Source organism: Panthera leo, chromosome C1 (assembly GCF_018350215.1).
Source record: "Panthera leo isolate Ple1 chromosome C1, P.leo_Ple1_pat1.1, whole genome shotgun sequence".
Taxonomy (NCBI): domain Eukaryota; kingdom Metazoa; phylum Chordata; class Mammalia; order Carnivora; family Felidae; genus Panthera; species Panthera leo.
Genome location: NC_056686.1, coordinates 41,210,717 through 41,228,505, shown reverse-complemented (window position 1 = coordinate 41,228,505; position 17,789 = coordinate 41,210,717). Strand labels below are relative to the sequence as shown.

The 17,789-nt window shown below is 35.2% G+C and overlaps 1 protein-coding gene across 6 annotated transcripts in view; it reads right to left on the bottom strand.

The window, feature by feature from the left end:
* OSBPL9 (oxysterol binding protein like 9) overlaps positions 1-17,789 on the bottom strand; it is a 191,071-nt gene that overhangs the window by 69,805 nt on the left and 103,477 nt on the right. For all 6 annotated transcript variants that reach the window (XM_042951287.1, XM_042951291.1, XM_042951288.1 and 3 more), the window contains one exon: positions 8,607-8,683. In XM_042951287.1, the coding sequence (XP_042807221.1) occupies positions 8,607-8,683 (77 nt within the window). The remainder of the gene's footprint in view (positions 1-8,606; positions 8,684-17,789) is intronic.

Below are 17,789 nucleotides of genomic sequence, written 5' to 3'. Positions count from 1 at the left end.
ATGAAATTCCAATTTGATAACCACCTAAGATACAGTCTACAATGGCCTACATAAACCTATATAGACAAGGACAATTATAGCCCAATTTCTCAGACCAAACAACAATCACAGAAGCCATTTAGTATGAAAAAATTTTAAATATCAACTAATTTATAGCATAAATGTAAAAAAATATAAAAGTCTATACTACTCAATTAAACATCTACATGAAGGTTTTTAAACTGGAATCTAAAAAAGTATCTACCACAATCTTCTATGTTTTCATTTTTTATATAACCTATATAAAACCTATATAGCCACAAACTGAATCATCTCAGTAACAACCTTAAATCCAAGTGGTACCAACTTATTTCATTGTTCATTTTGTTTATGATCAACTTGGCACCAAGTACTACTACTTGTCACAGAAGAGCCTTGACTATGAAAATGACATATTTTGTGAAGTGAAGGTCAAATAACCTCATAGGATGTGATGTACAAATGAAGGTTTCCCAGTAGTCAGAACAGAGAAAAGTGGCAAGATGACAGTTATCACAATCCACAGCAGTGTATACATGTCAAACTTGAAAAGATTCTATACCCTAACAGTCAGTACCATTTTCACATTGTAAGTAGTGACCCATTTTTACAAGGCAGTATCATTCATCACATTAAATAAATATTAATTTAGATTTTATTGCTTTGTATTTTGTTTGTATTTAACTTGCAATTTTCTTTTGGATGTATAAAATTTTAAATATAATAAGTTTATGCCTAGCTTAATTTTTGCCCACATTAAATAACATGATATATATAATACTTGAAACACTGGAATTTTGGGCTTGCAAGAGTTTTATTTTGTTTTTTTTTTTTTAAATAGGTCCTAGTTTACTGAAGATTATAAACCTTTTTTACATCTGTATGATATCCAGACAAGCTGCTATAATTCACAAAACTTTGCACAGTATAGGTAACACTGCTAAACCTACAGGATGTAGCATCCTATCTTCTTCCAGTGATCAATTCCTTGCTTGGCAATCTCTTGCATTTTGTCTGTACTAAAGCTTACTAGGGCAAATAAACTAAAAGTTTCCCTCCATTAATCAGTTTCAGCAAATATCCACTGAAGGATTCTTACAGGCTAAGAAGAGGGGAATAAGAAGCTCAACATCCCCTCTGGCCCCTCTTCAAGGAGTATCCTAATTTAGTTGGCTGTAAATACATGCAAAGATAACACAAGCTAACATACAAATTTAGAATGACTAATGGAAATTAAACTACTATAGGAGTTGCAAGGAGAGAAGATTTTGTCTTCTCACATCCTCAGACTACCCTAATTGCAATTTTAAGATACCCACAGAGGAGGGACACCTGGGTGGTTCAGTCAGTTAAATGGCTGACTCTTGCTTTCAACTCAGGTCATGACCTCACCGTTCCTGAGTTTGAGCCCCGCAGCAGGCTCCGCACTGACAGTGTGGAGGCTGCTTAGGATTCTCTCTCCCTCCCTCCCTCTCTCTCTCTCTCTCTCTCTCTGCCCCTCCCCTGCTCATGCGTGCTCTCTCTCAAGATAAGTAAATAAACTTAAAAAAAAAAAAAAAAGATACCCACAGAGAAGCAGGGAAAACAGGAAAAGAGGAAAGATAGAAGGAAAGGGAAAAGGTACAAGAGATGCTAGATGAATTTACAGTTAATCAGAATAAAAGGAAGAATGGAACTAATATTTATGAATACCTTCTACATACAAGGTATAATATATTAGAGATATTATAAATCTGAACACGACTTTATTGAGGCTTTATACTTACCTTTAAAGATCAGCTCAGACTTAAAAGAAATTAAGTACTTACTAACCCACATTATACAGCTAGTAAGAGGGCAGAGCCAGGACCCAAGTCTTGATAAGCCTAACTCTACAGATTTTCTACTATAATATACTGCTTCTTAAACCATATTCAAGTTAGACGGTGCCTAGTGGGCTAGGCACATAGGTGCTATGATAAAAATACTATCAAAAAGATAGGTTTGCTCTCACCTCATGAAACTTATAATCTCAAATGGGAGATGAATTAAACAATAATGTATTATTAAAAGAGATAATGCATGTAAAGCCCACATAGTTCCTGGCACATAAGAAATGCTCAAATATTAGTTGCTACTGTTATTACTACATACCAGAATGTTATATGGACCACAAAGGAGGGGAAATTACAGCAGAGGTTAAAGAGGTAAGAGAGTACTTTTTTTCCTCCATGTTTGGATATTTATTCAGCAACTAAATCAGCAGGTGGTTTCATGGAATAGATGTAAAATAAGGAGAAAAAGAAATTAATGTGTATTCCTTAGAATATGGGGACATGCATAACTGCTGAATTAGAATTTTCTTCCTATCTAATAAATTTGGGTGCCAGAAGTATGGTTAGAGCTATCCTAAGTCAGGGCAATGGAAAGGGGCCTTAGCAGGAGTGGCTGTTACAACTAGAGTTTGTTGTGTTAAAGATGCATGAGCTTCCCAGGGATCAGGTTAGTAAGGTAGAAGGATAATGGAATCCTCCTTAAGATGGCTACTTTCTACCACAATGAGACTCAGAATTAAGAATTAAAAGAATGTTAAATGTTCTGCCAAAAATAGAAACTGGGGTGTGAAGGGAGCAAGTGGTTAGTCGGAGAGCAAATAACAAAATGCCTGTGTCAATGAACTGTGTAGCATGGGATGTCCCAATGGGAGGATGTCCAAAGAATTCCCTGATGAACTCCAATTTATTTATTTTTTATTTTTTTAATATATGAAATTTATTGTCAAATTGGTTTCCATACAACACTCAGTGCTCATCCCAAAAGATGCCCTCTTCAATACCCATCACCTACCCTACCCTCCCTCCCACACCCCATCAACCCTCAGTTTGTTTTCAGTTTTTAAGAGTCTCTTATGCTTTGGCTCTCTCCCACTCCCAATTTAAAAAATCTAATATTTAGGCACATGGCACACATAAGTCACCAGTCATATAAGACTTGGCCTATTTTTTTTTCCTATACTCCCTTTTCATATCCTTGCCCTAACTCAGAAGGAAGACCTATGAAGAAGACAGAAGACAAGTGAAAAAAAATGAATCCTTTCCATTGTCCCAATAATACAAGTTCCTCAGTCCTCAGTTGGAGTTATCAGGCAAACTATGAGTTGAATAAGAAATTAAAGTTTTGTTATAGGGCTGAATTAGAATTTCTTAACCTAAAACAGTTTTAAAATCCAAAATAAGACTTATTCTTGTAACTGACCAGAAAGCTATGAATATGCTCAAGCTCAAGCAGTCAGACATGGGGAGGGAATATATGGCAGAGCAATTTTTTTTTTTTTTTTTTTAGTACTGGTTTCAGGAGTAGAATTCAGTGGTTCATCAGTTACATATAAAAGCCAGTGCTCATCACAAGTGCACTCCTTAATGCCCACCTCCCCTCCAGCAACCCTGAGTTTGTTCCCTATAGTTAAGTCTCTTATGGTTTGCCTCCCTCTGTTTTTATCTTATTTTTCCTTCCCTTCCCATATGTTCATCTGTTTCTTTTATTAAATTCCACATGAGTGAAATTATATGGTGCTTATCTTTCTCTGATTTATTTTGCTTAGCATAATACACTCTAGTTCCATCCACATTGTTGCAAATGGCAAGATTTCATTCTTTTTGATGCCTGAATAATATTCCACTGTGTGTGTGTGTGTGTGTATATATATATATATACACACATATACATACATATATATACATGTATATATACACATATGTATACATATATACATACACATATATACATATGTGTATATATATATGTATATACATATATATATACATACTACTATATATACATACTACTATATATATACATATATATATACATACATATATACATATATATATATATACATGAATGTGTATGTATGAACCATACATACACATATATACATGTATATATACATATTTGTATATATATATGTATATATGTATATATGTATATATACAAATGTATACATGTATATACATGTATATACATATATATACATATATATACAATATACACATACACACATACATATATGTGTGTGTGTGTGTGTGTGTGTGTGTGTGTGTGTGTCTTTTTTGTCCATTCATTAGCTAATGGACATTTGGGCTCTCTCCGTAATTTGGCTACTGTTTACAGTGCTGCTATAAACACTGGGGTGCATTTGCCCCTTCAAATCAGTATTTTTGTATCCTTTAGATATATACCTAGTAGTGTAATCATTGGGTCATAGGGTAGTTCTATTTTTAACTTTTTGAGGAAACTCCATACTGTTTTCCAGAGTGGCTACATGAGACTACTTTTTATTACAGTGATAAGAAAGAGATGAAATGAAGAGGTAATATGTGCATTGGGTCTTGAATGACTGGAATTAATCTTTCAGAGGCAAATTTGAGGACTAAGGATGGTGAGGACTTAGAGTAGCATGAGTAGAAGCATGGAACCAGAAAAGATTTCTATGCGGAGCATCAGATACATGTAGGATCAGCAGGTGGAAAGGTAGGTTGGGGTCAAATTAAAAAGAGACAGAAATCCCCTAATAAAGTTTTACTTCATCCTACAGGCAAATGTAAGTAATTAAAGGTTTTTCACAGTTATTGATACCTTAAGGTCTTTTATTAAAGGTGCTCTTTTATAAGATGAAGAGAATAAATTCAGGAATATTACAAGGGTACCAGAAATAGAGTTAGCAAGATGCAACTTACATGGTAGTCAAAGTGAGAAGAGGAGTATGAGCGATTCTATTAAAAAGAAAAGACACTGGGGTGCCTGGCTGGCTCAGTTAGTAGAGCATCCAACTCTTGATCCCAAGGTCATGAGTTCAAACCCTACAATGGGCATGGAGCCTACTTTAAAAAAAAAAAAAAAGGACAACACACACACACACACACACACACACACACACACACACACACAGTTTGGCAGGTGGGAAGTTATCACCTAAGAGGACTCTCAACTCTGAAACTTCAATGGCTCAGAGAGTAACACTGTCATTAACAGAAACAGAAAAATGGGATAAAGAGATGGGTTTGAGGAAGAAGGAGATGACAAGCTCAGATTTAGCCATGTTGAGGTTGAGTTCCAGGGGGACATCTAACTGGCAAAATCCAAAAGGAAAGAGTGTAGGACTAAAACCAAATATGAAAAGATATATATAAAAACGGGTGGGTGAGAGGTAAGGAGAAGTCACCTACATAAAAGTTTTAGATGAATCCATGAAAATGGTGAGGGCTACTGGAGGCAGAGGGAGTAAGGTCATAGTCTCAAAGGAAACATCATACATTCAAGAGGATGGATGTAGTATTAACTCTGAGAAAGTAAGCATATTTTTCTTTGAAATATGCAAAGCAGAGAAAGAAAGTACAGGTGAAATCACTAAGAACTATTGCAGTGAGACCTTTTTCTATAAAGAAGGGAGCAGGCTGTGTTAGATACTGCACACTTTAAAGATTTCACTGTGGGGATTTAATTGAAAATCAAGGAGTCAATAAGAAGACTGTTAAATAGAAATCCAATTACAGTTAGACAAAATTTAAATACAGCCATCTCAATTTTGTGACCCCTAATAGTACTAGAGGCTGACAAACCAAACAATGGGGGCCTTGGGGAATGGAAACCAGAATGGTACACAGCACGAAACATCAAGTGACAAAAAATTCTAAGGGTGATAGCAAAATCAGTGCTTGAGAAGCAGGCATACATAAGGTCTACATGGGAGGATGACATAAGCAAAATTAGGTATTAAATGGCCAGAAAAAACGAAGTAGAGCTCAGACCAAAATAAGAAAAGTTCAGAAGAAGTAAAGTGATAGAGGGTAAAGGTAAGAAAACTGTGGTCAAAGAGAAAACACTTTTAAATTCAATATTATGGAGGTAGTGCAGCCCTCAGTAACAACAAGGCCAAACCAGTATCACTTAATGGCTAAAGTAGAGATGAAATTCAATGGAAAAAGAAGACATGTAAAGCCTTTTCCTGTGACCATTTGCAAGAGAGTTCCATGAGTGCCTACTCCATAGTGCCTAATAGTACACTATACATCTCAAAGTACTTGATAAACAGCAATGGAAAAGCAACCTATACATCATGTGTTTCTTTGTTAATTCTTTCAATTATTTTTCATCTAACTAACAGTTACTAAGCACTCTTTAGAATGTCAGTCAGGTACTGGGAGTAAAAATGGTGAGAGTAGTTGCTGTGTTAGTAATAGCAGCTAACATTTATCAAGTTCTCACTATAGCTAGGAATGATTACAACAAATTTGCATTTAACTAATTTAATCATCAAAACAACTCTATAAAGGTAGGTACTTTTATTGTTTTCATTTTATAGATGAGGACAGTGGAACTCAGACTAAGTTCAATGTAAAGAGTTAAACCTAAGTGGTGGCACTGGGATACAGACCAAGACATTCTGGCTCCAGAGTCAAGTTCTTCACCACACTTCACTATCTCTGGGAGGAAAATCTTTACTTTTTTGCCAATCAAATTAACATTTACTTACATATTTCTAAATGTCCTATCTTATGCATACATAAACTTTATTTAAAAATATATATTCTCTTGTATTACATGTATTTTAAAATATCAAAGCTATCAGAGTCTAAGACTGTAAAATTTTTCTTTTCTTCTTGTTACTTCTTCTGAGTGAAAACTCAGAAATTCCAAAAATGGATCAAACTAGGTACCCGGCCTTCAGGAGTCTGCATCCTAATTGGGGAAGCTGGAGTAACACATACTTTAAAAGATAAACAAAAAACAAAACAAAAAAAACAAAACAACAACAACAAAATATATATATATATATATCATGAGGACTTAATTGAATTGTGCGACAAGTATGGCATTCGAAGGAAAGAGATCATTTTGAGTTTGGGGGATGGGTAGAAAGGGGTCAGTCAGGGGAGGCTCCACAGAAGAGATCAGTTCTGAACTGGGCTTTAAAGAAAAGCCATGGTATATAAGCAGAGTGGAGGCAGATGGCATTTCAGAGAGGAGAGAAAACATAATGTGCAAGAATGTGGAGACCAGAAATGAAAAGATGCGTTCAGAGGAAATTAAGTAAACAGCAGCAGCACTCTAGTAAAAAGCTGACATAGAGGTATAATGGTAGAAATGTCTAGAAAGGCAAGTTGAGAACAGATCACAGAGGGACTTGAATTGAATGTCAGTTTCACCAACCACGGAGGGAATCTCATCTGCCGCATTCAGGTTAATAGGATTCTTAAAACACTTGTCTTCCTACTGAATCACAAATTTCCTAAAATGATGTCACAGTCATTTATAAAACTGCCTAAAAGCAAGCCTTCAGAAATTATGAAATTGCTTTTAAAAAGCATAGCTCAAAGAATAACTTACAGATCTCCTAGTTCAACTCCATATTCATTCTTATAATCTCTTAATAGCCACATCCTTGAATAATGTTTTTTAAGCCTCTATTTGAACAGTTTCAGGTGATGGGGAGTTTCCACCTTGTAGGACCTGCAATGCCCTATATACCACTTTGTATAATCAAGCCAGTTCCTGGTACAGGACAAAAAATCAGTAGAGAAAAAGAGTTATTAAATATCAGTTTTCTACAACTCAACCCTATAAATCAAAATAATTAAAACAAAATCCTCCAATGCCATAATATAAGCTCCTTCATTTAAGAATGAACTTGGAAAACTATCTGCAGTATGGTGGAGTAAACATTTGTTGTTTTTGTCATCTATCATCTTTTTTCCCTATTATGACTTTGCTTGGTGGGCACCATCTTCTACCCTATAAGCAATATGTTTCTGGTGAAGCAGGTAACAGCCCAGCTCCAGGAGTGAAAGATGTGACTGTGAAATTGTGATTGGTCAGGATTAAGAAAATGACTGGAGATAAGGTGATCAGCACTAATCCTATTGGTCTTACTATGGTCCAGAAAGAACAATAACCTTCTGTGGAATTGGGAGTTCCTACAATATTTTCCTGATAGTATGTTGTACATCTCAACAATGGGAGGCTGAAATTGCTACAACAAAAAGAACTTATCTAAAAATAAAGGCACTCCAGAAGAAATGAGGCCTAGAAATAGAAATGGTGGATTTGGGTCCTCATGACATTAAGTGCCTACTTCAAACCACATTTCAGCCAGATTTACATTTTTCTTAAACCCAATTTGTCTTTTTTTTCCTTTTACTTTCACCCCAAAGAGTACTACTTAACACATATGGTAACTGCCAAATCCAGTAACAAGAAAAGTAGGTCAACTCATCAGTACTTATGTATTATTATACATTACTGCATAATTTAGTTGTATCAATAACCAATCATAGACACTAAATTTAAAAATGATCTGGTACATATTAACACAGCATTTCACATTGAATATGGCCTTGAACTGTCTTATTTCTAAATAAAAATCAGTATTTTACCCCATAGAAAGCAGAAGAAAAGGAATATACCTTTACTAATATAACACTATAAAGGCAAGAATAAGCAACTCAGAAATAAGAAATTTTCATTATATCATATCACAGTTATTTTAAAAAAACAGAAAGTAAACAAACAAAAACTAACGAACTATCCAGAAGCTATGTAAAGACTCTTACTTGAAGCTGAAGAGTATGTCTAAGAATTGTTTCTTCTAAGGCATGGATCCACTTCTCTCGCTCATCAGCATCGCGAGCTGAAATAAAATATTATAAAAATTAAACTGCTAATTTCTACAAGATAGTTTCATGTTTTAAAGTAAAAATTTTAAACCTCAATACTAATAGGAGAGGTTTTAGTTGTGCCATTTTCTTAATAGGTTCATCTTCCTATCCTTTCTAAACATGCAATCCACTTGCAGCAATTTATAACAAAGGGAATAATTATGGTCAGTAATAGCAAGCTACACTTCACTGAGAACAACTAGAAAAGCTGGAAAAATTACTAAAAAATAATTGATTGGAGACAATAGAAAATAACAAGGTAATAAAGAAATAACAGGCCAAAGTCTAAAAGACAAACATCTAGAAGATAAGCCTTATATTGAAGGCCACTTTTCTCCTTATAAATTCCACCAAAGGAGTAGTAGACTGAGCAACGTACTTAAAAGCTTTGTCAGTATGTTTGGGCAGGAGCTGTATGGGAACTCTATGTATTTTCTGCTTAATTTTTCTATGAACCAAGAACCGCTTTAAAAAATAGTCTATTAAAAAAAAAAAAAAAAAGCCTTGTCAAGGCAAAAGTTGGAAACCAAGGCCCACCACCAGTGGGAACTCTAGTAAATAAGTCATGCTTCAATTAGGGTGTCATGGGGCTACACTTAATAGAGGGATTAAGAATAAAACAATTAAATCAACTGCTCAGTTCTGAATGGCAAAGAAAAATCTTCATGCCCAAAATGGATTAAAACAACCCCATGTTATTAGTGACTCTAGGTACCTGGCTAACAAAAGCAAACAAAATCTTTTCTGTAGGAAGATAACATCATTTCAACCGCTGAATCATCTCTATAAATAATTTTTGATACAATGTCTAGCACATAAGTACAGATAGCCAAGTACACAAGGAGACAAAACTATACATTAATGAAAATCAAAAGACAATACAGGGGCATATAGGTGACTCCGAAGGTTAAACATCCAGCTCTTGATTTCGGCTCAGGTCATGATCTCACAGTCTGTGAGCTCGAGCCCCACATCAGGCTCTGCACTGATGGTGCAGAGCCTGCTTGGGATTCTGTCTCTCTCCCCCACTCACGCTCTCTCTCTTTCAAAATAAATAAATAAACTTAAAAAAACATAATCAGCAAAATTTAAAACTCAGTGGATGAGTTTAACAGCAGAATGAATCAACTAATGAGACAATCAGAGAAATGGAAGAGAGATCAGAAGAAACTTATCAGTATAAAAGACAGTAAGTCAAACAGAAAATATTTTCAAAAAGGTAAGCAGGGCGCCTGGGTGACTCAGTCGGTTAAGCTTCTGACTTCGGCTCAGGTCATGTTCTCACTGTTTGTGAGTTCGAGCCCTGCATCGGGCTCTATGCTGACAGCTCAGAGCCTGGACCCTGCTTTGGATTCTCTGTCTCCCTCTCTCTCTTCCCCTCCCCCACCCATGCTCTCTTTCTGTCTCTCAAAAATAAATAAATGTTAAAAAAAATCTTTTTTTTAAAGCTAAGCAAGCAATTGAGCTAAACTCTCAACCAATGCTAGCCAAAAGACAACAGAGTACTATATTTAATGGATAAAAGAAAATAGCTTCCAATCTAGAATTTGGTGAATGTCCTTCAGGAACTAAGATGAAATAAAGTCATTTTCAGACCAAAAAAACTAAAAATTTGTCACCAGCAGACACTCATTAAAGAAAATTTGAGGGGCACTTGGGTGGCTCAGTCAGTTGAGAATCCGACTCTTGATTTCAGCTCAGGTCATCATCTCACAGTTTGTGAGATCAAGCCCCATGCCAAGGTCTGCCCTGACAATGTGGAGCCTGATTGGAATTCTCTCTTCCCCGCCCCTCTCTCTGCCCCTTCCTCTCCCTCCCTCTCTCTCTCTCTAAATAAACTTAAAAAAAAAAAAAAGAAAAAGAAAATTTGGAAAGGTATTCTCCATGCCTACATGGATAATGTCTGATGGAAGGTGGTAGAAGCAGGAAAGAATGGAGTCACAAAAATGGTAAGTATATTAAACCATAAGAAACCTAGGAATAAACCTAACCAAAGAGGTGAAAGACTGGTACTCTGAAAGCTATAAAACACTGATGAAAGAAATTAAAAAGGACACAAAGAACTGGAAAGACATTCCATGCTCATGGATTAGAAGAACAAATATTGTTAAAATATTTACACTACCCAAAGCAATCTACACATTTAATGCAATCCCTCTCAAAATACCATAAGCATTTTTCACAGAGCTAGAACAAACAATCCTAAAATTTGTATGGAACCACTAAAGACTCTGAATAGTCAAAGCAACCTTGAAAAAACAAAGCAAAGCTGGAGGTATCACAATTCTGGACTTCAAGTTATATTACAAAGCTGTAGTGATCAAACAGTATAGTATGGTACTGGCATAAAAACAGAAACATAGATCAGTGGAACAGAATAGAAAAGTCAGAAATGAACCCACAACTATATGGTCAATTAATCTTTAACAAAGCAGGAAAGCATATCCAATAGGGAAAAGACAGTCTCTTCAACATATGGTGTTGGGAAAACTGGACAGCAACATGCAAAAGAATGAAACTGTACCACTGTTTTACACCATACACAAAAATAAATTCAAAATGGATTAAAGACCTAAATGTGAGACATGAAACCATTAAACTCCTAGAGAAGAACACAAGCAGTAATCTTTTTGACATCAGCCATAGCAAGTTCTGACTAGATACGTCTCCTGAGGCAAGGGAAACAAAAGCAAAAATAACTATTGGTACTTCATCAAAATAAAAAATCTCTGCACAGTGAAACAATCAACAAAACTAAAAGGCAACCTATGGAATGGGAGAAGATATTTGCAAATGACATATCTGATAAAGGGTTAGTATCCAAAATTATAAAGAACTCAACAAACTCAACACCTAAAAAACAAATAATCCAATTAAAAAGTGAGTGGAAGACATGAATAGACAATTTTCCAAAGAAGACATCCAGATGGCTAACAGACACATGGAAAGATGTTCAACATCACTCATAATCAAGAATACAAGTCAAAACCACAATGAGATAGCACCTGACACCCGTCAGATGACTAAAATCAGTAACACAAGAAACAACAGGTGTTGACAAGGAAGTGGAGAAAGGGGAACCTTATTATACTATTGGTGAGAATGCAAACTAGTCCAGCCACTCTAGAAAACAGTATGGACGTTCCTCAAAAAAGTTAAAAATACAACTACCCTATGATGCAGCAATTGCACTATTAGGTATTTACTCATTCAAAGGGATACATGTACCCCAATGTTTACAGCAGTATTATCTCCAACAGCCAAACTATGAAAATAGCCCAAGTGTCCATCAACTAATGAATGGATAAAGAAAATGTGGAATAGATATACAATGGAATATCATTCAGCCATAAAAATGAAATCTTGCCAGAATGATGTGGATGGAGCGACAGTATATTATTATGCTAAGAGAAAAGAGAAAGACAAATACCATATGATTTCACTCATATGTGGAACTTAAGAAACAAAACACATGAGCATAGAGAAAAAGAGGGAGAGAGGGAGGCAAATCAAGAAACAGACGTAACTATAGAAAACAAACTTATGGTTACCAGAGGGGAGGAGGGTTGTGGAATGGGTTAAATAGGTGATGGGGATCAAAGAGGGCACTTGTGATGAGCACTGGCTGTCGTATAGAAGTGTTGAACCACTAAATTGTACACCTGAAACCAGTGTTACACTGTATGTTAACTAACTGGAATTTAAATAAAAACCTAAAAAAAAAAAAAAAAAAGAAAGAAAAAAACAGTTAAAAAATGGTAAGTACATTGGGGCGCCTGGGTGGCTCAGTCGGTTAAGCGGCCGACTTCGGCTCAGGTCATGATCTCGTGGTCCGTGAGTTCAAGCCCCGTGTCGGGCTCTGTGCTGACAGCTCAGAGCCTGGAGCCTATTTCAGATTCTGTGATTCCCTCTCTCTGACCCTTCCCCGTTCATGCTCTGTCTCTTTCTGTCTCAAAAATAAATAAACGTTAAAAAAAATAAAAAAAAATAATAAAAATTAAAAAAATGGTAAGTACATGGGCAAAACTAAATGCATATTGACTACATAAAATAATAATACCTTGTGAAGTTAAATACATATAAAATTAAATACAAACAACTGCAAATAAAGTAGGAAAGAGAAAATGGAGTTAAAGAATTCTAAAGTTCTGCATTGTTTGGAAAGAAGATAAAATTACCAATTAACATTAGATTTTGATACCTGAAAGATTTATGTTGTAATTTTTAGAGTAATCACTATAAGGTTAAGTGTTTAACTTCCCACATAATAAATAAAAAAATCAGTAATGAAAAATAATCCAAAAATTTACAAGAAAGAAAAAAAAGAAACAAAATATAAGACAAAAAGAAAACATATGGTAAAATGGTAAAATTTTAACCCTAAAACACCAATAAATAAATTAAGTATAAATGAAGTATGTAAATGTTCCAATTAGAAAAAGAAGAATTTTTAAACAAGATTTTATGACACAAGAGATACTCATTAAATATAAGGATACAGAAATATTAAAAATAGGAGTATAAAAAAAGACAGACCATAGAAATACTAACTCTAAAAAAGTTGATATTATTCAAATCACACAAAACAGACTTTACCAGAAGATCAAGAGGCTCACTTTGCAAATGCAACAGAATTTATCATCAAGAAGATACAATAAATATAAATTTATATGTAGCTAATAATATGTATTCAAAAATATATGTATATGGCAAAAACATATAGAATATAAGGAAAAATAGACAAAACACCACCATCATAGTGGCAGATTTTAATATAACTCATTCATCTCCCAATTAGATGAAGCAGACAAAAAATTAGTAAGCATCTAGAAAATATGAATAATCCCTGATGAATAAACTTCATCCAATGGACATACATAGAGCACTACACACAACAAATGTGAAATAGACATTCTTTTCAAGCACACACAGAATATTTCTAAAAACTGACCATATAGCAGCTCTTCCAACAATAGCCAGATTATGGAAAGAGCCTAAATGCCCATCAACTGATGAATGGATAAAGAAGATACGGTTTATATATACAATGGAATACTACTTGGCAATGAGAAAGAATGAAATCCTGCCATTTGCAACAACATGTATGGAACTGGAGGGTATTATGCTAAGTGAAGTAAGCCAGAGAAAGACAGATACCATATGTTCTCATGTGGAGCTTGAAAAACTTAACAGAAGACCATGGGGCGGTGGGGGCGGGGGGAGGGAAAGGGAAGGGAAAAAATAGTTTCAAACAGAGAGGGAGGCAAACCATAAGAGACTCTTAAATGCAGAGAACAAACTGAGGGTTGATGGGGGGGGGGGACAGGTGAGGGGGTAAGTGGGTGATGGGCATTGAGGAGGGCACTTGTTGGGATGAGCACTGGATGTCGTATGTAAGCAATGACTCACAGGAATCTATCCCCAAAACCAAGACAAGAAAAGAATAAGGAACTGCCATAACTAAATGTAATGCAGGATCTTGGATTGAATCCTGGAAGAGAAAAGGAACATTAGAGGAAAAATCAAATGAGCTCTGTGTTTTAATTAAAAGCATTGTACCAAATGAGTGGAAGATTCAGCTCAGGACATTAGAGCCTGAGCAAGATGAGGAGGGCACGCGGTCTTAACCCCTTATCAACAAGGGATACATTCCAAGACACCCAGTGGATGCCTGAAACCATGGACAGTAATGAACCCTATATATACAGTGTTTTTTCCTATACATACTTATGATAAAGTTTATTTATAAATTAGTAAGAGATCAGTAATTAGTAAGAGATTAACAACAGTAACTAATAATAAATAGAACAATTATAACAATATACTGTAATAAAAGTTATGTGAATGTGGCCTGTTTCTCACATACATGAATACTCTTAAAATATATATATATATTTTTTAATATTGTTTATTTATTTTTGAGAGAGAGAGAGAGACACAGAGAGTGAGTTGGGGGAGAGGCAGAGGGAGGCAGAGAGAGAGGGAGACACAGAATCCGAAGCAGGCTCCAGGCTCTGAGCTGTCAGCACAGGGCCTGACGCGAAGCTCAAACTCATAGACTGCGAGATCGTGACCTGAGCCAAAGTCAGATGGTTTACTGACTGAGCCACCCAGGCGCCCCTTAAAATATCTTAATGTACTGTACTCACCCTTCTTCTTGTGATGATGTGAGATGATAAAATGTCTATGTGATGAGATAAAGTGAAGTAAATTAATACAGGCACTATGAAGTAGCATTAGGCCATTACTGACTTGGCAATATGTTAGAAGGATCATCTGCTTCCAGAACACAGTTAACTGTGAGTAATTAAAACCGCAGAAAGCAAAACTGCGCATGAAGGGGCACTACTGTACATCATACCAATGGACAATGTGGCATGAGGCATCAAAGCCCAAAACAGGATGAAGAGGGAATCTACACAGTGGAAGAGTCCAGCATGAAGAGTCAGAAGACAAGAAAGGTAAAGAGGGAGTCCACATTGCATAGGACAGAGTCAAGTGGGCACAAGGTTTCCAAGGCTGGGTGGAGTAAGGATGATATTCACACAAAGCAGGTAATGATAGGAACTACATACAGGAGGATTGGCCAAGTAAGTAAACACAACAAGGATAAAGGATTTCTCACTGTTGGAAAATAGTGTTACAAATAATGTAAGCGAGAAAACCAGAATGATTTCTGGGGTGTGAGACTGGAAATGGAGGTATCGGTATGAACTCATGGTTTTGGATATATAAATAAATACATATGGAAATATGGACATGGATGCACATGCATGTATATAACATTTACATGTTTCTTAGCTATGAGAGAACCTGGGTCCCATGACACCTAACAGCGCCAAATACACCTAAAACCAGGTATTGATTTCTGAAAGCCATTCTCCTTTCAAAGGTACCAGGGCTTCTTGGAAAAATGGTTGATTATAGAACTAGGAAGGAAGGGAGAAAATAAGCCTAGAATCCTTTTTTTCTTTTGTGTGTGTGTGTGTGTGTGTGTGTGTGTGTGTGTGTGTGTCAGAAAGTATGCAAGGAAATGTTTTGTGCCAGAAAGTAAGGAAATAGAGAATTATAGGGACATGTCAAAAAGAATACAGAAAAAAAAAAAAAAAAAAAAAAAAAAAAAAAAAAGAATACAGAAGTCAGCTTAAAGGGAATTCTAGTGGCCAAACTGAGGGCAATTTAAGTATCAAAATAAATAATGATAGTAAAGAATTATAGTCTGTTGATTAAAACAAGATACTATGTTACTACTGATATATAAATATATATATACATATATATGTATATGTACATATATGTATACACACACACACACACACACACACTGAAAGTTTGATGAGGAATGGGATATTGGCATAGCTTCAAAATACTTCCCCACAAAATATTAACTAAGTTGGGAAAAAGATTAAATTTAACAACAAAAGCCTGGCAATACCTTAATGAGATGATTAAAGTAAATGTCATCAGTAATGGGATATATTGAAACCCTGTGATAAGAACACAGAATCATGTCTGTGATCTTTGAGTCAAAGATAGGTAATCTGAATCAAATTATAAAGAAACATCAGAAAAAAACAAACTGGGGGACATTCTACAAAATAATTAGCCTATAACCTTTAAAAGTGTCAAGGTCAGGGGCGTCTGACTGGTTCAATCATTGGAGCATGAGACTCTTGGGGTTGTGGGTTCAAGCCCCACAATGGGTATAGAGATTACTTAAAAATAAAATCTTTAAAGAAAAAGTGTCAAGATCATAAAAGTCAAGGAAAGGAAAGACTGTGGAACCATTCCAGACTGAAGGAGACTAAAGAGACATGATAACTAAATGTAAAATGTGATGCTGAACCAGATCCTCTTGCTATAAAGGACTTTATTGGGACAACTGGAAAAGTTTGAACAGAGTCTAAGGATTAGAAAGCATTAAGGCATCAATGTTAATTTCTTGATTTTAATGGTTGTATAGTATGTATAGAGGAAAACTTCCTTATTTGCAGGAAATATTTAAAAAAGCAGGGGTGATGGGACATTCAATTAGCAACTTTCAGTTTGGGAGGAGGATTGTACTGTACTTGCAACTTTTCTGTAAGTATAAGATTGAATCATATTTTAAAAATAATATTTAAAATTATGATAAATCAAAGAAGACATAAATAAATGGAAATATTTCTTCAGGGACTGTAAAATTCAATACTGCAACCTATTCAAATTAATCTATAGATTAAATGCAAAGCAAATTAAAATTCCAAAAGGCATTTTCAAACTTTGTCAAGTTGATTCTAAAATACAAAATGGTACAAAAGATAAAGAATAGGAAAGGCTTCCTGGAAAAGAGAGAGAAGGTTTACTGTATCAAATATAGAGTAATAAAGAAAATGTGGTATTAGAGCAAGGCTATATAAACACACCAAGGAAACAGAACAGAGCCCAGAAACAGGCCCACTCATATATATAAACACTTGATTTGTGACAAATGTGGCACCTAAGAGCAGTTAGGAACAATCTTTCAATATATAATTGTAGGACAATATGGGAAAAAAAGAAACTTGACCATACCTTTACTACACACAAAAATTAATTCCAGGCGATTGCTTTATTCTTAACTGTGAAAGAACAACAAAGCTTCCAGAAGATAGAACAGGAGAATATCATCATAATTTGGGGATAGAAAAAAAGCTTCTTAAACGGGATACAGAACTAATTACAAAGAAAATGATAAATTTAACTACATCAAAGTTAAGAATTTTGGTTCATCAAAAGACATCATTTAGAGAATGTCATAATAAGCTACTGTGACATACAGAGTTAAAGAACATGGACTCTAGGTTCAAACCTGAGCTTTGCTAGTTATTAACCATATAATTTGCAACAAATTATAAGCCTCAGTATTCTCATTTGTAAAATGACAGTAATAGTATCTACCACAAAGGGTTATTTCGGAGATTAAATGAGTTAATACAAATACAACACTTGGACAGGTAAATGACATAAAGTAAGTGCTCAATAAGCATTAAATTATTACTATCAAACTGTTGAGCATTAATTATGATCTGGCCCTGATTTCAAGGAGTTCAAAATCTA